The 25563-nt window shown below is 53.3% G+C and overlaps 3 protein-coding genes and 1 non-coding gene across 7 annotated transcripts in view; 2 read left to right on the top strand and 2 right to left on the bottom strand.

Annotated features, from left to right (window-relative positions):
• ABCA7 (ATP binding cassette subfamily A member 7) overlaps positions 1-4655 on the top strand; it is a 47043-nt gene extending 42388 nt beyond the window's left edge. For all 3 annotated transcript variants that reach the window (XM_065578697.1, XM_065578698.1, XM_065578699.1), the window contains exons 47-50: positions 134-237; positions 611-703; positions 1386-1629; positions 2655-4655. In XM_065578697.1, the coding sequence (XP_065434769.1) occupies positions 134-237; positions 611-703; positions 1386-1629; positions 2655-2798 (585 nt within the window). In that variant the 3' untranslated portion in view covers positions 2799-4655. The remainder of the gene's footprint in view (positions 1-133; positions 238-610; positions 704-1385; positions 1630-2654) is intronic.
• Positions 4656-5077: 422 nt separating this feature from the next.
• On the bottom strand, positions 5078-9686 carry LOC122174836 (uncharacterized). The gene is made up of 5 exons (XM_065578700.1): positions 9137-9686; positions 8019-8680; positions 7522-7697; positions 6811-6939; positions 5078-5836 (listed from the first exon to the last, which is right to left on the bottom strand). Exons 1-5 carry the CDS (start codon positions 9240-9242, stop codon positions 5785-5787), a joined length of 1125 nt encoding a protein of 374 aa, XP_065434772.1. The 5' UTR covers positions 9243-9686; the 3' UTR covers positions 5078-5784.
• Positions 9687-15573: 5887 nt separating this feature from the next.
• LOC112059597 (U6 spliceosomal RNA) lies at positions 15574-15680 on the bottom strand. The gene has a single exon (XR_002888898.1). It is a non-coding gene; the product is annotated as a U6 spliceosomal RNA (small nuclear RNA).
• A 726-nt stretch (positions 15681-16406) lies between these two features.
• Positions 16407-25563, top strand: part of TMEM259 (transmembrane protein 259) — a 30660-nt gene continuing 21503 nt past the window's right edge. Inside the window, exon 1 of one of the 2 annotated variants that reach the window (XM_005281047.5) lies at positions 16407-17079. In XM_005281047.5, the coding sequence (XP_005281104.2) occupies positions 16843-17079 (237 nt within the window). In that variant the 5' untranslated portion in view covers positions 16407-16842. The remainder of the gene's footprint in view (positions 17080-25563) is intronic. The other variant, XM_005281046.5, reaches the window with a different exon arrangement.

Genomic DNA, 25563 nt, shown 5'->3' with positions numbered 1-25563 from the left:
ATTTACACCTGCCCCTTCGTGCAGCGGTGCCCAGGGGCCTCGTTGCCAAGCCCGCCATGCTTCCCACCCCGACGCACCCTGGGTCCGGACAGGGCCAGGCCTGACCCAGAGCTGCTTTCGGGGCTCGTTGCAGGACGAGCCGACCACGGGGATGGACCCGCGAGCCAGGCGGTTCCTGTGGAACTGTATCCTCAGCGTGATCAAAGAGGGCAGGTCCGTGGTGCTCACCTCCCACAGGTAAGGGAAAGGCCTGAGCTGCTTGTCCCTGGGGATCAGTAACTAGCCCACCCCACCCCAACGCAGGCGAGTAGCCGTCAATCCGCCCTTTTGCAGTGATTCCCCTTGTGCCATGCACAGGGTGGGGGGCAGAGCTGAGGCATGGGGGAGGGGCAGGGAAGCCAGTGCTGCTGCCCCTGATCTGTGGCTGAGCCAGGGGTTTGCAGCGGGGGTGCTGCTGCTCTCCCACTCCCTGGCAGGGATAAACTGACACACACACCCCCGCCAGGGAAGGGCCCAGTGGAAGCAAACACGGGGGGCTGTTGGGCAGGGGAGAAGTGTGGGGGGTGCTGAGTCGGGGGCGCTCACGCCATCACCTCTTCCCTCTGGGCAGCATGGAGGAGTGCGAAGCCCTGTGCACCCGCATGGCCATCATGGTGAACGGCCGGTTCCGCTGCCTGGGCAGCGTGCAGCACCTGAAGAACAGGTAACTCGGCGGCATCTCTCCGGGAAAGCCGGCGCGGAGCGGGTGGCCTGCTAGGGACCCACCTGTGCTGGGAACGTTGCAGAGACCTTGGCGGGGTGGAGAGGGAATGTTCATGCCGGTGTCGCTTTCCTGAGGCAGGGAAGGAAGGAGCTGAATCCACCCCCCGCTCCCCCTAATGAATCCTCCTCAGGGAGCTGGCAGTCCCAGCACCTTGGGCATTGGCTGGGGAGGGCTCACCTCTAGGGCGCCGGTTCGAATCCAGCCTAGGGCGTTAGCATGCGCAAGTTACCGCCATCTGGCAGTCCCTGAAATGAGTCTGGTGGTCTCGGTCCAGTCCCCTAGTGGTCCTGATTGCAAGACACCACCATCGCTATTAGCACTGATTGCCCCTAGCCCGGTGGCCAGGGAACGAATGGGCCATGGGTCAGGGTCGAGGCCCGCGTGTGGGGCGGGAAATTCCCTGCTGCTCCCGATCTGCGGCTGAACCAGAGGACTCCAGCAGGGGGTCAGTGCATCTGCCTCTCCTCTCCCAAACCTCCTGTTCCCCTCCCTGGCTGGGGTAAGTCCCCCCGGGTGGCTGGAGCTCAGAGAGCTTCCCGCCGTGCTAACCCCTGGAGCCGCTCTCCGGAGCTGTCGGTCCCCGGCGTGTGCGCGAGCAGACCCTCCTGCCTGTTTGCCGTAGGTTCGGCGACGGCTACACGATCACGTTGCGGGTGTCGGGCCCCAGCCCGGACCTGCGGCCCGTGGAGACTTTCATCCAGGACTCCTTCCCCGGCATCGTCCTCAAAGAGAGACACCACTGCATGCTGCAATACCAGCTTCCCTCTCGGAGCTGCTCCCTGGCCAAGATCTTCAGCATCTTGTCCGCTCACAGGGGCACCTACCGCATTGAGGACTACTCCGTGTCCCAAACCACACTGGACCAGGTGAGGCCAGGGCCCGATCTCTGCCCCTCTCCTCCAGCCTTGGGGTTTGCAGCGCCCCCCTGTGGACCAGGATCAAATAAATGGACGTTTCTCATACCTTGAGTGTAGGGGACTGTCCTCTTAACCCTGTAGGTGCCAGCTGGGACACCACCTGGGAGAGCATCTTCCCAACAGCTGGGATGTTCCCCAGGGGTTCTCAGCGTTGTGAGGCGCCTCACCCCCACCTGCCCTTAGCATGAGGTGTCTTGTCTGTGCCTGCCGTGGGTCAGCGCCCTGAAACTACCAACCACTGGTAACGCCAGTCCTGCCTCCCAGGCCCCCGCCGGCCTTGCTCCCTCTGTACGGCTTAGCGATAGGCACAGCCGAGCCCTCGGGGCCTTCCCTGCTGAGTCCAGCCCCTCGTCCACCGAACCCTCTGGGCATTCCCACAGCCGGCACACGCCAGCTCACTAGCGATGGCCTGGGATGCAGCTCTGCAAATGTTCCACACGTCCATGTATTGACAGTGAAACCCAGGCTAAGTGCACGACCAAAGAGCAGAGATTCGAGTGACAGCGGGTGAGAATATTGGAAATGAAGGGTTACATAGAACACGAAATCCTACCCCGTTTTCTAGAGCCTCCGCTTAACTAGCTGGGTCTCCTCCCATTTAAAGAAGTGTCTCTCACCCAAATTTCTCTCCAGCATTTTCAGCCGAGCCTGCTTGAGACCCCCCTGTCATGTAGCAAATTCACTGTGCGTTTACCTACTCGGGGAAGGATACCAGGGTGTCCTCTTCGTCCCCCAAATGCACCACAGCAAACTTTCGACGTGCCCCTCCAGCTAGTCCCGTCCCCTACCCGGCCTGCTGTTTACCTTTTTCTGTTACTTTTCTCTTTCTGAATTCTCACAGTCCTTCATTAGCATTCGGTTCAGCCTGGAGAGTGGAGGTCCATGGTGAACCAGACACTACTCAATTCATGAGTCCAAGGCTGTGACTACTAGGCCAGCCTGCCTGACTCTTGCTTTCGTCCCTTCCCCGCCAGGTGTTTGTTCACTTCGCCAAGGACCAAAGCGACGACGAGCCCCTGCCGGACTTGGCGCCCCCGTCTGAGCCCGAGCCCCCTGGCCCCTGGAAGAGGATCACCCACTTCCTGGAGGACGACAGCTACCAGGAGAGTGCCGTCTGAGACCCTCCCCTGCCCAGGAGTGCAGCCAAAATCTGGGGTGGGGGGGGCTTCCCTTATAGCACCAGGGCTCCTCCTGCTTGGAGCAAGGAGGAGTGGAGGGAAAGCCCCACCTACCCCTAAATCTGAATCAATAAAACACCCATTGCTCGTAGGGGGCAGAGGCCCCCAGCTGATGGTTCTTGCCCCACGTCCATGGCTGTCCCCCCAGGGGAGCACCGCAGAGCCCCTTAAACCTGAATCAACAGCGCAGAGGGGGTAGTGCCCAACTCCACGGTGCCCTCCGGGAGCAGCTCCTGCCAAGCCCCCACCCTAGGGTGCAGGGAGCTTTCCTGTGAGTCACCCCCCACCCAGGGAGCAAGGGGTGGGCTGGGCTCCTTATGCCTTAAGTGGCAAGGAGGAGGTGGGATCTGGCTCCTGCACTCCCAGGGCTCCAGCGCCCACCTCTGCCCGGAGTTTGAATCCCAGGCTGGGCCCATCGGGCTCCTGTGGCCGGCTCCTTGCTGCAGGTGCAGCTCTCGCTTGGTGTCTGTACTGGGCCCTGCCCCAGTTCTGAGTGGGCCAGGGGGGATTTCACCCCTTGCCCTGCCCAGTTCTGTGCACTTCCTCCCCAGGGTAGGGCCTAGGGGCCTGTCTCAGAGACCTACCCCCATTAAACCCAGCCGCTCGGACGCACAAAGGGGGAGCTTGGCTGGACCCTGTGGGGTCCTTGGTCATCCCCCCCCGCCCTTCGCTACATTCTGCTGTTTGAACAGGCCATGGGGCTGCCCCCACCCCCAGTGACTGCAAGGCCCTCGCCAGCAGTGTGATCTCAGGGATCCCCTCTCTTCCTGGGGAGGGTGCTCCATTTTCCCTCCGTTCCCCATGCTGCAGCTACCATCCCTCCTCCCACGGGGCCTTGGCTGGGAGCCCGTTGGTAACACTCCTTCGTCTGCCTGGGCCGTGAGCCTCTCCTTTCTGCCCTGCCCCTTAGCATGCTGCAGCCACGGGGGGCCTCCCGTGGGAACATCCCCTGGCGTTACTCCTTCCTCGGACCGAGTCACTCTCCCAGCATGAGGGCGCTAGATGCTATGCCCCTGCCTGGAGCCTGAGCTGTCCCTAGGCGGGGAGGTCTGCGAGCTCTGAGGCTCCTCAGCCACCTCCCCTCCTGGCTGTTCATGGGCCAGATCTTGGCTCTTGGTGGCATCAGTGGTGAAGGTCTCAATGATCGGGAGTTGGTCCCTGATTCCTGGCACCTTCCCTGGAGGGGCAGCTGCCCTCGCTCGGCCAGTCTTCACCTCCTCCCCCTTTGGAGGAGAGAACAGCTGATACCCGCCTCCTCTCCAAGGCCGCCTGCTTTTCTGTCCATCCGTCACTAACGATGCACTGACCTCCCCTCCCCAAGGACGATGTCGCATGCTCCCCTCGCCCCGGGTGCTGCCCTACCACAGACTCCGCCCACTCTCACCACCAGCCCCACCCACCATCTGAGTATTGTATTCTCCCCTTTTAAAATGGCCCAGGCCAGTGACCATGTTGCTGTGGCAATGGCCGGCCTCTTCTCCCAAGGGTCCAAGAAGCGGGCAATGGCCCCTGACCACGTACTCTGGCGTTTGTGCCCCGGGCGTTAGGCCGGGCTGGGGCATCGCCGCGACTCAACCGACTGTTACAGACACCTGAGCCGACGCCTCTCCACACAACGCTGGCCCAGGCCCTAAAGAGGCGTGCGCCTGCCCCCACACCTGGTCCGCTCTGCCCGGGCACTCCTGAGGGCACTGGGGCTGGGCTCTCTCACGTAGCTGGTCTGTTTTCTGGTATTTATAGAGCAGAGTCTGTGAAGATTCACGTGAAATACGAAGCGAATTAAATATACGCACACAATAACCCCCAGCCTGTGGGTGGAATGATTCTAGCTGGGCGTTCTCCAGCTAGTCCTTTGTCTCTCTCTTTCCTCCCCTGTTCTGTGATCTAGGGCCCTTAGCCAGCCCTGTTTCCACCGTCTCTGAGTAGCTGCCAATCTTGAGTGTATTTATCCTCGCTACCCCCTTTGCGAGGCCGGGCAGGGCTGTAAACCCCCCAGCACAGATGGGAACTGAGGGCCAGGGTTACAAATCAGGCCCTCAGCCTCTTGTCCAAGGTCACTGGGAGAGCTGGGAATTGCAGTCAAGTCTCCCAGGTGCTAGCCACCCGCTAAGAATTCCTAACCCACCTGCTGCCCTAGTGCATAGGGGCCTAATGTAAGATAGCATCTTCTAGCGGAAGGTTTTCATTACCCTGCAAAGAATTAACCCCCCAGGCCCTGTGTTTAATATCCTTTATTGGGCAGAAGGGCAAATTGTGACCCAAGGAGAAGCGATTTGCCTGTGGTCGCTGGGACAGAACCCAGGAGTCCTGACTGCTCCCCCCACCTCTAACCATTGGATTCTCTTCTCTATAACTGCAGCGAGTTCCACAGGTTAATTACACCCCATGGAACCAACAGACTTCTTTTTCTCTGGTTCAGAGAGGTGGCCTTTGCATTTCGGTCCCCGTCACGCACACATCCCGCTTGGTCCTCACTGGGGGATGGGGGCGCACAGGAGCGGACCACCATCCAGCGGCTACAGATCACCGGCCAGCAGGGGGTTAACTCCCGGCTGAGCTATCCCACAGGTGGCCAGGGTGGAGTAAGAAGGCCAGGGCCAATCAGGCAGAGTGTCAGGCCAGGCAGCAGTGGGGGAAGGCCAGTCCTTGGTGTAGAGCTGGGGTCTTCCTGGCCGTGTGGGTCTAGGAACCTCTGGCTCTGTCACTGTGGCCAGAGGTTCAGGAGCTGGCCCAGAGGGGCCTGTGCTGGGTGAGAAGTGTCCGTCTTGGGGCCAACTGATCCAGCAACCGCTGAATCCTGGATCTTCCCCCGCATCTTCTCTGGCTCTGCGCTGGGCTCGCTGTGTTCTCCTCCAGCAGGGCGGTGCTGCTCTGACGTGGGACGGAGCAGGTTTGCATGGCTGAAGCTGCTCTCGGCGTGGGGCTGTCAGCGGTGGATTTGGGGGCAGGCTGCCTCCCTGGCGTTGCCAGCAATGGGGCTGGAAGAGAATGGGGGAGGCGATGCCAGGAACGAGGAAACAGAGAGAGCTGGAGGCCTTAGTCCAGGTCCTAGTGAGCAAGTGTCCCTGGCCCAAAACACCTCCGACTCACAGGAAAGCTCCCTGCACCCTAGGGTGGATACCTCCATCCCCTGGGGCAGTCTGGGGCCACGGGATGGCACCACACTCCTTAGCCTCCGGGGAGATGCCTTCATGACAGCCCAGACGCAGGGGATCGTGCATGCCGATGGGGCTAGAGGCGTTTTTGGGCCTCATGGGTGTCTGCATGGTACGTGCCAGCACCGGGGAACTGCTCCCCTAGCTCGGGGAATGTGACTGGTCTTGTTTTGGCCCTATCCTCTGGCTGGACTGGGCTCGGCGGGGGGGCAGATCCTGTCCAGGCAGGAATGTCCTGTGGTTGCTGGCTCTGCCCCATCTCATTCTCCTGCAGGGGCCCTTTGCCAAACCCCACTGCCCCCTCCCTGTCTCGCTGCGGCTACCGACCTGCCTGCGCTGGATTGTCCGGTTCCTAGGACACCGTCACGTTGGCTTGAAAAGGACAATGATCTCGCTGCCAGGGTAGCAATACAGCTGTTGTCCGGGGCTGGCATGTCAGAGGCCTGAGTTCATTGTGCTCTGGATGCATCGAGCCCTTGTGGTATTTGGGAAAGTTGGAGTGTGTTGGGACCTGCTGGCACACGCCTGACCTGCCAGCCAGGGTGGTATTCCCTAGGCCTCGCCTTACTCTGGGATCTGCTGAAGGCAGGTTCCCTACCCTTATGTTCCTTCTCCAGCTCCCTGGCCCGGTTACGGGATTGAGTCTCAGGATGCCATGGTCTGCAGGGGTAGGATGAGGGGTACACGGTGGTCCCTGCAGAGGGATATGGGGCTGGAAGGAGGGTGGCTTGGAGGACCCACGGGAGCCAGCATGGCTGAGAAGGAAGACACCCCCCGCGGCTGTCCCAGTGGCTCACCTGCCTGTCTTCCAGGTGAGCTTCACCAGTCTCCTTTCTGCAGCTGCAGGATGCAGCCCCACGGCCTTCCTGTTCCTGCCATCCTTCCTGGTCAGCGTAGGCTCTCGGAGCAAACGCCACCTCTCCCCTCTGCAAGGAGACAGTGCGGTCATGCTAGCTGGGCTCGGCCCCTTGGTGCTGGGGTGGAAGCCTGGTCCTTGCCTAGCCCCCCCCCCCCCCCAGCTGTGTGTTATCTCCCCATGGGAGCAGTTTGGTGCTAAGGGTAAGGGAGCCCCTCTCCATGTGCCCAGGCAGGAGACCCTCACTTAGGGCTTGCATGCAGTTCTCTGGGCAATCACAGCGTGGGGTCTAGTGACTAGCGCAGGGGAGTGGGAGCCAGGACTCCTGGGTTCTATTCCTGGTCTGGACTTGCTGAGTGAGCTTGGGCAAGTCCCGTCCCCCTCAGTAAACTGGGTCTGGCGCTAGCTACCCCCGGGGTGAGGCTTAGCTGAGTGTCTGCAAAACCCTCTGAGATCCCGGGGTGGAAGGTAGGAGAGATGGGCAGAGGGTTACTGTCACTGGCTGCTGGAGTTTTCCCTGATCCCCAGCCCTGTGCTCTCCCTTCTGTTCCGCCTCCCCTGGCCCCAGCCGAGATGCAGGATCTGGGGCGCTGCAGGGGGCTGGCCGAGAGCAGCCAGCGCTGGGTTTGACATCTCCGTGGGGTTCACTTACTCGCTGGGCGAGGCAGGCGCTTCCCCCTGCAGCTCCTTGCGCAGAGACTGCAGCGCCTGCGCGATCAGCTGGTGGTTCTGGCTGGTGGTGGTCTCCTGGAGTCGCTGCAGGAGCAGGCGGGTGGGGAGCTGGATGTCTGGGGAGCGCTCTGGCCTCAGCAGGCTGCCAGCTCCAGCCTGGGTGAGAAAAAGGGAGGGAGAAGCGAGCCCTGTAAGATGTGCACCCCCACCTCACCCCTGCAGGGTCACTGCAACCGGAGGCCCCATGGTGGCCGCGTTCCAACATCCCTAAGCAGATCCAGTGTGTTTGTGTTGGGGGGAGGTTGGGGGCACCCCTCACTGCTCCTTTTAAGGCCCCTTCGTTCATCCCTTCCTTGTGGAAAATGGCATGCCTGGGCTTGGTACGAATTGCTGCAGGGCTTTGTTTGGCTGGGCCTGGTCTTCTGGGGCTGGTGGCCACAGGGCAGAGCGGAGGGAGCAGCAGGCGCTGGCACTCACCATCTCTGCCGAGCTGCTCCGCTCGGGGGGCGGCAGCTGCTCCGTTGGCTCCGGCTGGAGGCTTATCTTCGGGAAGGACACTGGAGCCGGGGGCTCCCGCCTCGCCGCAGCCCGGCGGGCGAGCGCGCCGTCTCTCGGAGCCGGCGCCTGGCTAAGGTGCGGCTCCTGCCCCGTGGGCTGGGCTGCTATGGGAGGCAGAGAGGGGACCCGGTGAGTCTGATCTTCTACGGCGCTGGCTTCACCTCTGCTGTCGCGGCCTCCCCTGCTGGGCTGTCCACACTCCCGGGGAGAGCTCCCAGCGCTACGGACGCTCCTCGTCTCTGAACGCCCCTCCCAGGAGTCCCAGGGCTCCATAACGTTCTCCAGGACGGGGCGAAGGTCGACCAAGATCTTCCTGAGCTTGGGCTTCTCCCTGCTGGCTGCATCCCTGGGCACCTGTGGAGCAGACAGGGCCTCTGCAGGAGTCTTTGAAGTGCTGCAGCTGGTTGGAGAAGACCCTGTTCCTCCTCTCCTGTGTTCAAGGATGGGGGCCGTGGCCCGCGGCGCTAGCTTCTTTCTCTCTTTCCGCCTGCCCGTCCTGTGCCCCCTACCAGAGGAGTCTGCCACCTGCCCTGGGGGCCCAGCTGATCTCCAGGCTTCTCTTGCCTTCACCAGTGGGAGGTCTGGAATTAAAGAGGAACACTGAACATTGCCCATCTTTGCCCAGAACCCAGGCTCTCAGCCAGGCCTGGTGCCAGCTCCCCTCGAAGGAAGCCATTTGGGTGGGTTATTTTTAAATCCCTCTTCTCAGACGTGTGAGTGCCACGGCCCAGGGAAGGCGCTTCCTGCTCCCTGTTAATCTCAGCTGTGTCTGTGCCCTCACATCACACCCAGATGGGAGCAGAGCCTGAGTTCGGCTGGCTCCTCCAGCAGCTGCCCAGCCCCACGCTTTGAGGTGGATGCAATGCTCTTCTTCGCTCCCCTGTGCTATACAATAGCTGTGCACTGTTAAACAGCTCCAGTGTCCCACCCCAGAGGAGGCTGCATTTCGATATCTATGCACACACACACGGTTTACCTGTAAGGTCCTTTGCAATCATTCAGGCTTGCCAGGGATGGGGGTTATACCTGAGCCGTACCTTCCAGCGGCGGCTGGCATGGGGGGAGGTGGAACACCAGGTCCGTCCACATGATGGGTGGTAACTTCTGCTGAGCTCTTCCCTTCTTCTGGTGGCCCAAGCCCATTTGTAGTGTGTCTTCGTTCTCCGGCCCCGGTGGAAGGCAGGACTTTCTTTGGCAGAGCTGGTACTGGTGGAGGGGGAACTAAAACAGAGGGGGAAGGGGTTTAGGCCAAAGGAGGGAAGATGGAGAGAGCTGCTGCCGGAGGAGGAGGACGTGGCTGGCAGCTCATGGAGACAGGTCGGAGGTTCCCAGCATGGGCCGTGCCCTGGTGCCTCTCCTCTGGACAGATCCATCCACCTGCCCCCCGGAATCGGTCTGCGCCCTGGAGCGCCCGTGGCCCCGTCACCAGTGAACCTCCTGCCCCAGCGGCTGGATGCCAGCCATTGTTCCAGCCCAGCCTGCCCCCTGCTCTGTGCCGACTCGGAGAGTAACCAAGCAATGAACGGAGCCCGAGGACCCAGCCAGCTCATCCACCAAAGAGCCAGCTTCAGTCCCAGTCCTGGCCCAGCCTGCCTGCTGCAGGGGGTGGGGTGGGGCCCAGGCGGGCACCTCTTAAGGTGGAATTGCTCACATGGGCCAGTGCCAAGGGTTTTACTAGAATGACTCAGTCACGAGGCTTCTACTTCTGGCTCCCTGTTCTCGTTCCTCCGCCTGTAACCCCCTCCCCCAACACACCCTGCACCCTACTGAGCACCCCCTGCACCCTGGGCCCTTTCCCGGATTGCCACTTGGGCTGCACCTGGTGCCCATTCTCTTAGCCCACCCAGTCACGCAGCACGGTGCACACCAGCCTGTCTAGTGAAGAGCTAGGGAGGGCAGTCACATTATCCCCATTTTACAGATGAGGAAACTGAGGCACCAAGCGGGGGGGCTGGGACTTACCAGAGGCAGAACTGTGGGAGACTCAAGAATAGAACTCAAGTCTCCCAACCTAGTGCTTTAACCACTAGACTGCACTGCCTCTCACTCAGGACAGCCTCCATCCCTTTCCCCATGACCCCCAAACCTCCCACTTCCTAGCCCTTATTCCGCTATTCTCCCTGCCCCCACGCTAATGATGCCCTCTTATGCTCCCTCACCTGCAGCACCCCGCCCCCCCCCGTAGCTGCCTCATACTGGTATTTATTAGCATTAGATTTACAGTAGTTTCTAGAGGCCATGGCCCCGTTATGCTCGGCGCTGGACGTATGGCCAGCAGGGAGCCGTGCTCCTCCCTGGAGAGTAGGGTGACCAGACAGCAAGTGTGAAAAATTGGGACAGGGGGTGGGGGGTAATAGACATCTATACAAGAAAAAGCCCCAAATATCGGGACTGTCCCTATAAAATTGGGACATCTGGTCACCCTACTGGAGAGTTTGCAGGCTGTGTGTGAGCCTGTGGCCAGCAGGTGGGTAACACCTATGGGGAGGAACCGCTGGACACCAGGAGATGCCACTCGCTGGGATCAGCACTGGCTGCAGCAGACCAGCTGCCGCAGCAAGGGGGAGGATATTGTTTTTGCAAAGGTCAAGGAGGTATTTGCTTTGATCAGGGGCCCAATACAGCCAATAGGCTTCTGAGCCTCTGGACAATATAATAGTTAAGAGGACTTTGGTGTCCAGGAGCAGCCAGGCGGATGCTGGTCTGTATTGGTGACAGGCGGGGCAGGGTCTCACCACCTCCTTGGAAAGGTTGGCCATAGACTTTGTGGGGCACGTTCTCACCCGGCCGATGGGCTCGCGTGCAGAGGGGCTCTTTGGGGCAGGGCCTGAGGGGCCCCGGAACACCAATCTGGCTTTTGTAGGGGGAGCTGGAGCGGCGTCCGGGTGCATCAGCTAATGGTCAAGGCCTGGGGCAGCATGTGACGGTGCAGCCGTCCGGCACGTTCCCTTTGAGGCCTCCAGCACTGCTTTGGGGGGGTGGGATCCCCGTGTCTGCAGGCACCTGGATGAACAGACCTTCACCGGGGCTTTCTTCCTGCCCTCCATGGGCTGCTCTGCCCACCCTCTGCGGGGCTCCACCTTAGCTGAGCACCCCCAGGCTTGACTGGAGCTCAAAGGCCACGGCACCAGTAGCAACACAAACAGCCTGGATCAACAAAGCGCTCTGGCGCGGGCCTCCTACCACGCCCCAGGGCAGGGCGACGTGCAGCCACACGCCTTGGCTTCAGCCCGTCCTTGCTTTCAATATGGCAGCCTGCTTCTGCAGTAGGGTCACATGGCTGTCGCTCCCAGAACGCCCCGGGAGGTTGTCCTCAGCGTAGGCTCTTGAGGCCAACAGAGAGTCGCCGGCAGGGACGTCTGTCCTCGTATAGGGCTTGTGTTGTAGTCGTAACATTTTTATGTTGGTATTTTGTATCATTTGAAATAAAAAAATAATAACGTAGCATGCATTAAATGTATTGGTGTATGATTTACCTATATCTTGCCAGCCACCCTCTTTAAATAGCGAAAAGGAATGGGCCTAAATGGGCCATTTGGTAAAGAGGCATCGGCCGGAATCTGTGTTTGGGCTGATTTCAAGGCAGTAACAGACGTTTTTACAGTCCCTGCTTTGTTGTAGGTTCAGCATTTTAAAATCAGTCACAGAATGCCATGCTGGTTTTCTGGTGCATTGCAACTTGATGGGCCTGTTTAAAATGTTCTATGTAAAGTACTCCTGTTGTGTGTGTAAGTAAGGAATGTGTGTGTAAAAAAATAAGTGTGAAAGCCAGCGCTGAACCAGATGTACAAGGAAAAAAAATGGAAACAGACACGAGGGCTCCAGGAGGCTGCAACACGCCCCTAGTAAAATGTCAGAAAAGGGCAAATTGACGACTCTAAAAATAAAACAGGCTCCTCTCACTAGGACCAAAGTAGCTGTAATACCAAATAAAAACAATTTAAAACAAACCAAGCACTCGTCAAACAACAACTAATCGCAGCATAACGGTGCAAAACTCATCGGTCCCAATAAAAAAAATCACTGTATAAACAGGGGGCCTTGCCATGAAACGTTCGGTTCGTCCTGCCGAGACTTCCCCGGAGCATCATGTCATGACTGATGGCACCCGGGTCCTCCCTACCCGTGATCAACCAAGCTGGCCAGTAGATGGAGCCGGACTCTAGACTGGTCACTATAAAATCGTGTGTGTGTGTGTGTGTGTGTGTGTGTGTGTGTGTGTGTGTGTGTGTGTGTGTGTGTGTGTGTGTGTGTTAATTGTTGTATCTTCAATAAAAGGCGTATTGCTATAAAAACTCCACAGCCCACCTGTGCCACAACAACTGTTTTCTGCATATAAAAGCCAGGGCCGGCATTAGGGGGTAGCAAACAGGCCAGCTGCCTGGCGCCCATGTCACAGGGGCCCCCGCGAAGCTAAGTTGCTCAGCTTAAACTTCAGCCCCGGGTGGCAGGACTTGGAGCCTCGGGGGGGTTGGGGGGGCTTTGGCTTTCTGCCCTGGGCCCCAACAGGTCTATTGGCGGCCCCCCTGAAACCTGCTCGCGGCCTCGCAAAGGGATTTGAGACAATGGCATTTGGGCTCCCACTTCAGTTCGATGGCTAGATTTTGCTCTGAGGGAATGAGGCCCAGAAGAGCGTGCTGTGGGGTGAACCCGTCAAACCAGATCGCACAGATTGCTTCAAAAGCCTGTAGTGGTTATTTATGAAAGGGCTAAAACAAGTTACAATTGTTTTGCTGACGGGTTTGAAAGTTATTCCCAGGTCACCTCACCCAGGGCAGTTGGTTCTTCTGGGGCTTGTGACTGAAGGGAGCGGCAAGGCCAGACTTCTTGCAGGCAGCATCTTGGGCACAGCTCTCTGTCAGGACCAGGTGGGATGTTGAGTTGCCAGCAGAGAACCAACTGGCCCTCACTGGAGCTCGGAACGGCTCCGTAGTCGCAAGGCGCCTTTCCACAGTGGCCAGTGCCGAGCCAAGGAGCCACTGAGTTCTTTGTCACGTATGTCAAAGGACCAGAAAGAGGGCTTGAGAACCACTGTTTAGTGCACCAAGGTGGGATGAGGACACGGTGAGAATCAACTGCGGTGAAGCAGAGAGAGCCACCTGGCCAAGCATGGGAAGGGCCCATATATCAATGATTTATTCACAAAGCAAGAGCTTTGAGGTGTCAACAGAGGTGGTTTTTCCTGCTGCCCCACCCCCCTCGGCAGGACACCTCCTGTTTCACGGCTGGGTGGGGGTACTGGCCCTTGGCCAGCTGTCCTTTCCCAGGCCCCTCAGACAGCTGGAGTTAATCATCCCACAGACCACACCCAGCCCGAGGAGCTGCAGTGGCTGATTTAGGGATGGGACGGCCTCCCTGGGAACCTCAAGCGTAATCGAGTGGTTAATGCCAGCACCCCCATCACATTTAGCTGCTGAAAGGGGGCTGGGCTGTAACCTGGCGCTTTGTGATTTGCATCTAGCCAGAGTGCTGAAGTCAGCTGTGATCCGAGCTACAGCTCCCAGGATCAGGGAGTTTAACCAGACATGGAAGGCAGTAGTTTGACCAGACATAGACCTGCGGGGGAAGTTTAAACAGATGTGGATTCTGGAGGGGGGGAGTTAGCCAGGCGCGCGGGGGGGCACGGTGCTGGGTTCTTTAAATGCCTCTGGGGCCACCAGGGATGGGATGATCCTGGCAGGGACCCATCTCACTGGGGGGATTGCGACGTTAATCCATTGCTGTGTGTGGTGTGCTGGGGGCCCTGGGAAGCCTGTTTTAACAAGGGGCCGGAAGCAGTCGCTAACCAGCCTGAGTGATTTTTAATTTGTGGGCTGGGCACCAGAGCCCTGGATAGGTTCCAAACGCTGAATGAAAAAATACAGGCGTTGCTGGGATTTAAAGTGATAACTCTGCCAGAGACCAACCACCACAGCTAGGCGCTGGTGTGTTGCCCGGTGGGCGTCTCTGCTCCTTGTTGGCTGCTGCTCAGTTCGGGGTAAAGCATTGCTTCCTCCCCGGGCGCCTGTATTTATATAGCATCCTCCTCACACAGCTCCTGCACCGCTGCATCTGGGCCCAGCAGGGCTCTCCCAGCGTCTTTGCCAACAGTGCCATGTTTTCTGTGTTGGTTGTAGGGCCATGTTGCTGTGCTACTGGTGGGCACCAGACCATGGCGCAAGCGCCAGTCGTTTGAGCCACTGGGACAGCTGAGCGTAGGAGCAAGCAGTAAATATGCTGGCAGCATCTTGGCTAAATTTGGGCTTCCTGCCGCTGCCGCCGAGCCAGCGCAAGCAGCCACTGGGGAACGTGTTTGGGAACATTCTCTAGCGTCGGTAAGGCCAGCTGTGGTGTAGGCGCGTGGAGCGCCCATTCTGTTTGCCAAGCCAACACCTTGTTCTAATTCAATCCATGCGCCTCCTACAAGGCCCATAAGGAAAAAAAACCACCCACAAAACGCACAGGCAACCCGTGGAACTCATTGCCAGGGGATGTTGTGAAGGCCAAAAGTAGAGCTGGGGGTCACAAAAGAATTAGATGCATACCTGGAGGATAGGACCAGCACTAGCTGTTAGCCAAGATGGTCAGGGACACAAGCCATGTGCTGGGTGTCCCTAAATCTCTGACTGCCAGAGGCTGGGACTGGATGGCGTGGGATGGCTCACTTGAATATTGCCCTGTTCGGCTCATTTCCCTCTGCAGCATCTGGAAAAGGCACTAGAAAAGGTTCAGAGAAGGGCAACTAAAATGATTAGGGGTTTGGAATGGGTCCCATATGAGGAGAGATTAAAGAGGCTAGGACGTTTCAGCTTGGAAAAGAAGAGACTAAGGGGGGATATGATAGAGGTCTATAAAATCATGAGTGGTGTGGAGAAAGTGGATAAGGAAAAGTTATTTACTTATTCCCATAAAACAAGAACTAGGGGCCAGCAAATGAAATTAATGGGCAGCCGGTTTAAAACAAATAAAAGGAAGTTCTTCTTCACACAGCACACAGTCAACCCGTGGAACTCCTTGCCTGAGGAGGTTGTGAAGGCTAGGACTATAACAGTGTTTAAAAGAGAACTGGATAAATTCATGGAGGTTAAGTCCATTCATGGCTATTAGCCAGGAGGGGTCAGGAATGGTGTCCCAGCCTCTATTTGTCAGAGGGTGGAGATGGATGTCAGGAGACAGATCACTTGATCGTTACCTGTTAGGATCACTCCCTCTGGGGCACCTGGCATTGGCCACTGTCGGCAGACAGGATACTTGGCTAGTTGGCCCATTGGTCTGCCCCGGTATGGCCTTATAATGGTGCGGTGGCTGGGCGGACCTCTTAACGATGCCCATGGTGCGACTTTCCCAGTGTATCCCCATGTCCTCTGGGCTGAGCTCTGGTTGGTAAAAGGTTCCCAGAGGGCGGCTCCCACCCTGTGCCCAGCACAGGGAGTGGCTCTGTATTCAGTTGTGGGGAGTAACTCATACCTGGGTAAAGCCCAGCCAGGCGTCCACCAAAAATATGGAACGCTTCACGAATTTGCGTGTCATCCTTGCGCAGGGGCCATGCTAATCTTCTCTGTATCGTTCCAATTTTAGTATATGTGCTGCCGAAGCGAGCACAAATCTAACGGGGACCAAACTGCTATTTAAACCTCCATATACATATGTTTTTCTATATTAGGGTGAACAACATTGTTGCTACAGAGAGATGTATTCCTAATTAGAGAAGGCATAAAAAGTCGTCTGACACGTTGGGTGGCGCTTTTTTATGTTTATCCTCGTAAATCCTTTTAATTTTTGTACTAGTCTCATGTCGCGGTGCATGATGGGAACCAGAGCGGCCCTCCTGATGTGAATATTCAAATGAAGCTGGAAAGGCCCGGCCTCTCTCACCCGCCACCGTCCCAGCGTTCCCTATTAAGCAGCCGCTCTTGGGCCTCGCCCGCTCGTTGTCGTTTAGTCGCGTCCGGGCCGGGGCAGGAGGGGGAAGAAGATGGCGGCGGCTCTGGCCCAGGGGCAGTGAGAAGCGGAGCGTGGCCGGGCGCGCGAGGAGGCCCCTGGGCACGGCGAGGGAGGCAGGGCGGAGCGGGGCCCCCATGGCCGCGGGGCCGGCCCAGGAGCCGCGTCGCCCCACGGGCCTGCCCCGGCCCCGCCGCGGCTGGTAGCGCGGCCCCAGCGCCCCCCCCGGCCGGGGCTCACGGAGCGGCCCGGCGGACGCGCCCCCGAGCCTGCCGCGAGAAGGGCTCCCGCCCGGCCCGAGCGCCCCCCCCCCCCGGGGGCTGAGTCCCTCCCCGTGGTCCCTCCCCCCAACCAGGGGGAGCCTAGTGACCCCCGTCCCGTCCCCAAGGGGTCACCCCCAATTACCTTCCCGGCCCCCCCCCCCGGGACTGTGCCTCGGTGTGAACCTCCTGGGGGTAGCCCTCGAGCCCCTCCCTCCCCCTTACAGAAACAGCAGCGATTCCCCTCTGGCATCTCGCCCCCAGGTCCCTCTCCCGGGCGTCCCATTCCCCCCTGAACCCCCCACCCCCCAAGGAAAACTGCGTTAGACTTAGGGAGGGTAGAAACTCCCCCTGAGGGGCACAGCCGCCTTTTTCCTCCCTTGTCCTCCCACCCCACCGACAGGGCTAAACTCAGGGGGACAGACCCCACCAAAGCTCTCTTCCCGAGAAGAAAGTAGCCTCTCCCACTGAAGCTCCTGCAGGGAAGGCAGGCCTTCAAGTTCTTGCCTTTGAAAGCTTGCACACTAACCGCCTAGCTCCCACCCACCCCCCAGAGGATCAGGATGTCGGAGAACCAGCCCAATGCGAACAATCACCATCACCCCGTGAACAACAACGGGGGTGGTGGGGCTGCCGGCGGAAACAACCGGGGGGTACGGAACCCCAACCTCAACCAGAACCCCCTGATTAATGTGCGCGATCGCCTCTTCCATGCCCTCTTCTTCAAGATGGCTGTAACCTATGCCCGCCTCTTCCCACCCTCGTTCCGCCGCATCTTCGAGTTCTTCGTCCTTCTCAAGGTGAGGGGCAGGGCTACTTATGTATAAAGTGGAGGGACTTTCTCCATCCATTTTTCATCCCCGAGTGCAGTTCAATCAAGTTGCTTCCAAACAATTCTTACCCCCCCAGGAAAGATTTGCTGCTACCCTAGGATCAGTCACCGAACTCCACCTATACTAGCCAGAGATACTGTCCCACTAGGCAGGTGTATTTTTCTATTCATTAGGAAGGGATGAACCATTGTGATCGTTATTATACACTGCAGCTGGGAGCATGCTTTCGAGTCTTGGTAGAGAGATGCGCTAGCTCTGCTCAAGCTAGGCACCGTGGTGTGTCTGTTGCATCGTAGGCCATGGCATAGGTTAGCCACCCAAATACAAACCCGGCCAACCCTTTAGGTCTGAACTCAGGTGGTTAGTCCCTGTGCTGCAGTGTCCACACTACTATTTTTAGCATGCTAGCTAGAGTGGCGTTAGTGTGAGTCTGCCTACCTGGGCTCAGAGGCTCGCTTCGAGCTGCAGTATGTGTGCCCTTTGGGTCCCTTTAATAAATTGAATGGCTTGTTAGGACATTTTCCTGTATTCTTACATTCATAGAATCATGGCAGTTAGAAATGGAGAAGTCCTGTAGATTCAGTCTGCTTCCCTGCTGATGCAGCATTGTCTCTTACAGTCTGTGCTTCTGTGCTTTGTTTTAGTTTTTAATGACTCGACAACAGTGGCTGCCAACATTCCCCAGGAGAGTTACTGGCTTATCTGTCACATTCTAACCTCATGTATGAGGAAAAGGAGTAACTCAACAAATCTCGGACTAAATAGTCTCTCTCCCCAAATGCCTCCATATTTCTCTCTCTGGGCAAAAGCTTGTGTGAATAGATTATAAAACCTTATATTGGTTTGGGAGTCTTTCCTTGTGCTGCTGAGGTTCTATTGTGTCCTCTTGTTAAAAGTTCCTAGATTTAAACTTTCGACTTATTCTAGCAAAGTGGTTTATTGAAGCCAGAGGGATGGGAAACACTGTCTTATTGTTTTGTCAAAGTTAAATCTGGAAGGAATATTCCTGGATGTGTACACATGTTTCCCCCTCCCTCCCCCCCAACTATCTCAAAATTGGATAGTGCGTCTCATTGAGCTCCACAGTACAGGATACAGATTGGGGTGGGGGGGGCGGCATCTTTGGTCTGTGAAGAACTCTGAGCAATGGTGCACTGGATAGCCTCTGTGCTTGGTAGTGGGGTAGTAAATCTAGGTCACTGGTTGTAGTCCATCCTAGATTGGTAGGCTAACATGTACCACCGTCTGATGGTTGTTTGGCCAATGTGAAATGATTTGGTGTTTTCAACCTGGTTTCTGGAAAGACAGTTGTGGATAGAAATAGGTGTTGTCCACATTAGGAAAAGGTGAGGAGAGTTTATCATGTGTTAGAAAACACTGCTTACCTCAGCCTGCTAAGTGTGAAAACTACAAACTACTTTGTCCTCTTGTCTGCACTTTTTGGTACCTCTATGCAACCACAGCTGGTATTGATTGGTCTCCCTTGTGGGCCGTCTCTGCAGAGAGACCACAGTTTAAATAGGCCATGGCATAGAGGCTGATCTCCTCTCACTCCTCGAAGTTGCAGATCGGAAATGAGGCACGTTAGTGAGATCTGGGTAGGGATGTGCTGTTACTGTCTACGCTCGTGTTTTTCACCAGTACTAAATATAAAAAATTTCACAAAAAATGATTAGTTTCTAAGAGACAGCAATGTGCTTACATTATAGTAGCATTAGTCACTTTAAAAAGAAGGAAACAAATAGGACAGTATTGTCAAGTATAAAACAATGCCTATTTCATCATGACAGAATGACCTTAATATGCTAATAGTAGCCTTTCACTCAGCATCTTTAGTTGTTGTTCTTGGAAATGGCCAGGCTTTTTAACTTTTCCTTTTCTAGAACTAACTGAAGGCATGCTTAAAAACTTGAAATGGGATGGGACCACCAGACTACATTGAATGAGTTGTAGCCAAGCGAATAGTGTCTGTTGCAGAGCTCTGGGTAGCATACATGTGCAGAACAACCTACTTTTATCTTAGGAGTGAGTTTAAATAGAAGTCTTAAGTTGTCAGGTAGAAAACAGGGACTCTGGGACAAGTGGCATACATCAGAGTGCTTTAACTAATTGACCAGATTTCAAGCAGATGTTCTTTTAAGTAGGGACATAGTGTGATGCTGGCTGTCTCTAGTGCTAAACAGTCTAGGTATAGATCTAAGGCATGATCCTGCCATTTATCGTGTAGGGGTGAATTCCTGTACAGAGCTCCTTCAATTGTCGAGATTTACATGCTTGTATTGAGTTGCAGAACCAGTGTCTAGGTGAGCTTTGGTATGTATTAACTTCTGCCTTATCTATTGGTCCCTTGTAGCTGAAGATGTCTTCGTACAGCTCAGCTTCTTAATCAAATCTGCGGTGTAGCTGCCTAGCTTTGCCAGTCTGTTTACTCCTGCTGAGGAGGTCAGGGATAATGAGTAACTAGAATTAGTTGTGTTACACAATGATCAGGCACTTTAAGGAGGTTGGAGACCGAACAACCCCTAAAACTCAGCCATGGTGCTGTATTCTAGATGCTCGCTGTTCTTGGTGGAGAACTGCACTTCAAGCTATTGAATGTATTTGTTAACATCACCCTGGATTGTTCCCCAAAATAAGGTGGTAAAACCCATTGGTCTGTAGTGATATCACTTTCTTCTGCTAAGTATCGGGGTAGCCGTATCCATAAAAACTACGAGGAGTCCGGTGGCACCTTAAAGACTAACAGATTTATTTGGGCATAAGCTTTCATGGGTAAAAAACCAACTTCTTCAGATGCACCTAAAAAAGTGGGTTTTTTACCCATGAAAGCTTATGCCCAAATAAATCTGTTAGTCTTTAAGGTGCCAGCGGACTCCTAGTTGTTTCTTGTTAATTAATACTGACATTAGTCCCCTTGAATGAAAACTGAAACCCTCTATAGTTTTCAATATAATGTATATCACTGAAAAGTACCCTATTGAGAAATGGTAGTTTAGTATTCCTAATCTACAGTGAACATGCTGGGAATAAGAGGAATTTTAGACTGGAGAACTTCTTGCGTCTGTGCTGCATAACAGGGTGTTCAAAGTGCATGGCATTCATATTCATATTTGGGACCCTGGATCATTTTAGGATCTAGCTTAGGGATACTGTCTCACAAATCAAGAGCTGAGATCCTTTCTGCTGCTAGCTGTCAAAGGTGTTCGGGGGGTGAAAGATTCTGCCTGGGAATCATGGAGGACAGGAGCCATGTTTTCTGTTAAGTTGAAAAACTGATTACTGCAGGTTGTAGAATATCCAGGGAGATTGCTCGCTGCGCTCATTTGCATGTCAGCCCCAAGAACGCTGCTTCGATTAATTTTCAATCCCTTTATTGCCACATTATGATGTCGAAGCTCATGCAGAACGTTGAGGTTCTGAATATAGGGCTGGTGACGTGGTAGTAGCAGGGTTTAATGCTATTGCTCTCCCTTTCTGATTTGGTGAGAGGTTGCCTGTCTCGAGGCTATTTGTGCCTCTTATGCCTCATAAAGTTATGCAGTCTTTCTTGTGCTTTTAATGGGAAGTATTTGTTATTCCTAATAGTTTGGGGAAGTATTTTGTATGGTGAAGAGAAAAATTGTCTGTTTCAGTTTCTCCTCCGTCAAAATGATTGAGTTAGGCCTCTTTTGGCTTTCCAGCATGGCTTAGGTCTTTCAGTCTGATGGCCGACTGCTGAATTTGGTAAGAGTTCGCCTGTGGTTTGGGCATTTGATCTGTAGAGTTAGTGTGCAGGGATTCATAGAAATGTAGCTTGTCTATTTTGTTCTATGCTTTCCAGCAGGACGCCCATTGTGCTTCACACCAATGCTGGTGTCTGAGCTCTGGGCACAAACTGAAAGGTTTGAGCAGGTCTTGTGGCTGGATGAAGTTGTGTGTGCTTTTTTTGATGTTTTTTTCCTCTCGCTATTAGTTATCTTTGTGCCCAGAGGCCCCAGTTGGGATTGGGTCCCCATCATGCGGGGTGGAGACAACCCCTGTTCTGGAGAGTTCAGTCTTATTCTTGATTGGAAGGAGACATTACTAAATCTGATGCTAGTTCCTACCTGATTGAACAGAGACTGGGGCCTAGTCTGCACTTAAAATTTAAGTTGGCGTACTACTTGTGTAAAATCCACACCCCTGCACAACATAGCTATTGTGATTTAACTTTCAGTATAGACATAGCTAAGTCAGTGGAAGATGCTTCTGTTTACCTATCTCCTGTCACTCGGGGAGGTGGTGTTTCTACACTTAACTGAAAAAACCCTGTCATAGTGTAGATACAGTCTACACCGACGGGGTTATGCCAGCATAGTTATGGCTTTGTGGTTATGCTGGTATGGTCCACGCAGCGCGGACGTAGCCTGCATGTAGGCATCTCTTGACTTTTTCTAACCTTCCTACCTGAGCTCAAGTTGCCTTTCCTGTTTGGTCAGTTAACCTTGTAACAAATCAAAGGAATGCTTGTTTTAAGTGAACTTTGCCAGCATAGATCTCCGGTTACTAAAGACAGTATATTGGCTTTTTAAAATAGAGAGAATTCAGTGGAAAGAAAACTGCAAATGATCTGGAAATACTGTCTCTAAAGCTAAAGTGTACCATTTGTCATCTCACTTAGCAGGTCTTGTATAAATGAAACCAATAGGTTCAGCCGCCTTTAAAGAAAGATCATTAAGGCCTTGTCTATGCTGAGATCTGCAACCATGCTCTAACTACTCAAGAGGGCCACTTGTTTTAAACATGACTCTAGAAAGGTTTGGAGCGGGTTGTAAAATCTCTGTGTAAACAAGACTAAAGTGGCCCCAACTTTCCCCTTAATTTTGGTTTCCTTCAACAGTGGACATGTAGGATTAGAGAGACTGTCTTTCATTATCCATGCAGTGAATTCGCCCAGTAGCTAGTGGCCTAGGTGAATGAAGTTCAGGAAGAATCTGGTTAAGATAGAGAAGGTAAGGTCTGGGGCAATCCTGCCTTTTCATATAGATCTTATATGGGGCTAAAAAAACCTCTGCCTGAAAACCCCAACACGCAGTCCTCATGACACCATTGCTGTTGTCAAAGGCTGAAATGAGATCCCGTGACACGTTTGCTAATGCTATCACTGATGTTATAGGACATAAGGAATATGCAGCCAGCATTTTGGGCCAATTCCTGGTCCCATTGAAGTCCATAGGAGCAGGATTTGTGCCTTGATGCATATGGGTAGAGTCTGCCAACACATGGGAAATTTTAAGAAGTTTCTGGTTATTTTTAAAATTAACATTTTACAATTTCAAGTTTTATATAAACCAGTGCACAGATACAGATATACTTGTTTTATCTGGCCAACAGTCAAAACAATTGCTTATGAAACCTACTTTCCTACCTAATGCCAACCGTAAGGGTTTTATTTAAAAACAAAGAGACAGGCAAGAAACAATATTCAGGTTCAGAAACCTCAAGGCAATTTGTACAAAGATCTGAAATATGACATTTCATAATTCATTTAAATATACATTTTGTGTGTGTGTGTATATATGTATATATACACACACACATATTGTGAAAACTTCATCATACAATTCTTGCACTTAAACGGCAAAAAAAAGGACACATTCTCTCCTAGATATAATGTTCCATGATCCAATAACTAGCTGCTCATGGGTGAAATTTCTTCCTAACTCCGAGAGAGACCGGGTGAATGAGGTTAATATCTTCTATTGTACCAACTTATGTTGGTGAAAGAGACATGCCTCTGAGTTCCACAGAGCTCTTCCTTAGGTCATATCCTGGGACCAGCACGGCTACAACTCTGCAAACAATGAAAGATTCATAACTCTGGGCTGTTGGTGGTTGGCTTATATCCTATAAAATAAGGGTTGAGGTACCTTTATACATTTTTTACTCTAACTAGCGCCATATATGAGAGAGCCTCTAACCAGTGTAACTGCAGATCTGTTTCTTATCCACATAAATATCTGTTCTTTTGGGGGTCTCGCTGTGCTTTTTGCCTCTATCTTGAATTGTCTCAGAAAGTTGCTTAAATCATCTATTCCTCCTCCTTCCTTCGCGCCCCCCCCCCCCCCATTTAGCCCTCTACTGATGATCTAGGGTCATAGGAGGGAATCTTCTGGTCCCCCTTGTTAATGGCTTGTAAGAGTGTATCAGTACCTAGCCCCAAGACCACTCCTTGTTTCCTCCCAATGCTTTGAGTTGCAGTTAGAATAGTGGGAGAACTTTCCTGGAAGGTGGGGGAGGGGGTATATGTTTAGTGCCTCTTCTGGACACCTCTTCTCCTTTTTTTTGCATCAGCTGTAGAAGGATAATCAAAGTGAATCTGTCAGTCTCTCCTCAGTTGGCCTGTGTTTTGGAGCTGTAGGGACCTTAAAAAGGGAACAAACAACAAAAATATGACCATCAGATGATGTTTACAAAGAAATAGTAAAGGTTTCTAGCTGCAGGCTTCTTCCTCAGCCCTTGTTGGTTTGAAATTCGTAGCGCTCCTTCTCAAATCCTGCTTCCTTCACCTCTGGTGATATCAGATGGCAGGGGGGCAGTGGGAGGAACTGCAGCAGCTGGGGCTGTGGGGAGCCAGATTAAAATGAAACTCTCTTTAAGCTGGCAGTTTTCCTGTAATGAATACAACACACGCACCTTTCATGTCCAGGGAATGTCCCCAATTGGAGCATGTTTTTCCGGTGTAGTAGCTGTTTTGTGTTACCTGCTTTAATTTGGTACCAGCTCCCTGTTGACAGTCTTGGTGGCACCAAAATACAATCTAAAGGGGTTGGGTACTTTTTTTATTTTTTACTTTCGACTGTGTGTTAAATCCACAGAGGAAGTGCCCAGGGGATAGACTCAGCATTGTTTGCATGCTCGTGCCCTCCCTGGAGAAGGTGATCCCATGGTGCAGAATTGCTGTTCAATATTGGGAAGGAACAAGGAACAGCCTTGGGGCTGGGTGTAGGTGCGTTTATAGGTATTTTAAAGCTGGATCAGAAATTAGATCTCATGGTTGCCGAGAAACGCTTGGAAATATATACTGATTTGCACCTTACAGGCTCAAAGCCCAGAAGGCAAATAAGAACCCAACATATATTTTAACATCATGATTTTGGGGCAGGTCTGACTCATTATTTTGAGTACTTTTTGTCTTGGCAATAATGGGTACTGACTGATCTAGACATCAAATAATCTAGATACTTCTACTGTTGAGGCTTTTTTAGCTCCCTTACAATAAAAGCACACAGCTGAACAGCAAGCTAAGGAATTAACACCACATTTAAACAGCAGCCAAGCACCAAAGATAGTCTATCCCAGGAATCCTGAATACAAACCTTAGGCGCGTTCTGCATATGTAAGATACAGTAGGGGAGTTCTACCAAGCCAGAAATCAGAGACAGGCTAGTTGTATCTGGGAAGGTTTGTGTAGTCTGATACCTGTACTTGGTTTGCAGTCATGTGCTTACAGGATTTGATTGATCCTGGGATACCATCCCCATTCCTTTCATTACATTGTGTGGGGTAATGAAAATATGCAGTGCTTAGCACTCATCAAAGATGGTTTCTTAGTGAAACAAATACCCGTAGCCCAATATATTCACCCTGGTAAATTCTGGGACTTTGCTGTTAATGGATCATTATTAGATTAAAAATTGTAATTTAAAAAAATGTCCTTATGCTCTTGTCAAAGCCCTAGTTTATTAAGGTTAAAAGTATCTTTAAAAAAAAATTAGCTTACTTTTTCACTGTTTGAGCACCAGTCAGCATGGGGCATGAAAACAGGCTGGTCAATTTCACTATCTAGTTATCGTTCACTAGTACAATTCTGCAGTGTTTTCTACAGGTAGAAAGGAAATGATTTTAAATTCAAACTCTGTCCTTGGAAACTTAAAAAAAAAAAAAATCACAAGAACTAACAGAAAAGTTTAATGAAAGTTTTAGGTCTTATTTCAAAGACTCTGTCCCTTTAAAACATTTCCGGTGACTGTCTCATGACTTGTGATATCTCCTGAGCAAAGGTTGTATGTTGGCACTAACCTAAGCAAGGACCTTGTCAATATTAAACTGAATTCTAGAGGCTTGGGAATAAATACATGAGAATTAATTACTAGAGTTACACTTTCTGGAACATTCTGGCCCAGTGGATTCATACAGTATATTCCTCCACTGGAAACCAGTTTCTGGGTCAGAGTGGAAAGTCTAGTAAGGGATGGCTTGTTTGCCAACAAACAAGCATTTGAAAATAGCACAAGAGAGTGGGGTGAGGAGAGCCAAAGGTAAACGGGTGGTAGGTTACTTTTGGGGAAAACCAGGAAGTTAAACTTTGTGCTTCCCAGAGGTATCCAGGACAGTTTCTTTCTCTGAAACGGACCTCTGCTGCCATATTAGATGGCTATTACAACCCACTATCTGGTAGCCATTATTGCCAACTCAGTTGCTAGTAGAACT

Source organism: Chrysemys picta, chromosome 25, assembly GCF_011386835.1.
Source record: "Chrysemys picta bellii isolate R12L10 chromosome 25, ASM1138683v2, whole genome shotgun sequence".
Classification (NCBI taxonomy): domain Eukaryota; kingdom Metazoa; phylum Chordata; order Testudines; family Emydidae; genus Chrysemys; species Chrysemys picta.
The sequence above is the reverse complement of the archived record's forward strand: the minus strand, read 5'-3'. Positions and strand labels throughout refer to the sequence as shown.

What these genes read in the sequence shown, in the direction of transcription:
- LOC122174836 (XM_065578700.1), bottom strand. Translation starts at nt 9,242, where the DNA reads ATGGGCTTGGGCCACCAGAAGAAGGGAAGAGCTCAGCAGAAGTTACCA. An exon ending in GGAGCAGCTCGGCAGAGATG is followed by an intron (nt 7,698 to 8,018) that starts GTGAGTGCCAGC and finishes TTTCTCACCCAG; the next exon opens with GCTGGAGCTGGCAGCCTGCT. An exon ending in CTCACCTGGAAGACAGGCAG is followed by an intron (nt 5,837 to 6,810) that starts GTGAGCCACTGG and finishes ATTCTCTTCCAG; the next exon opens with CCCCATTGCTGGCAACGCCA.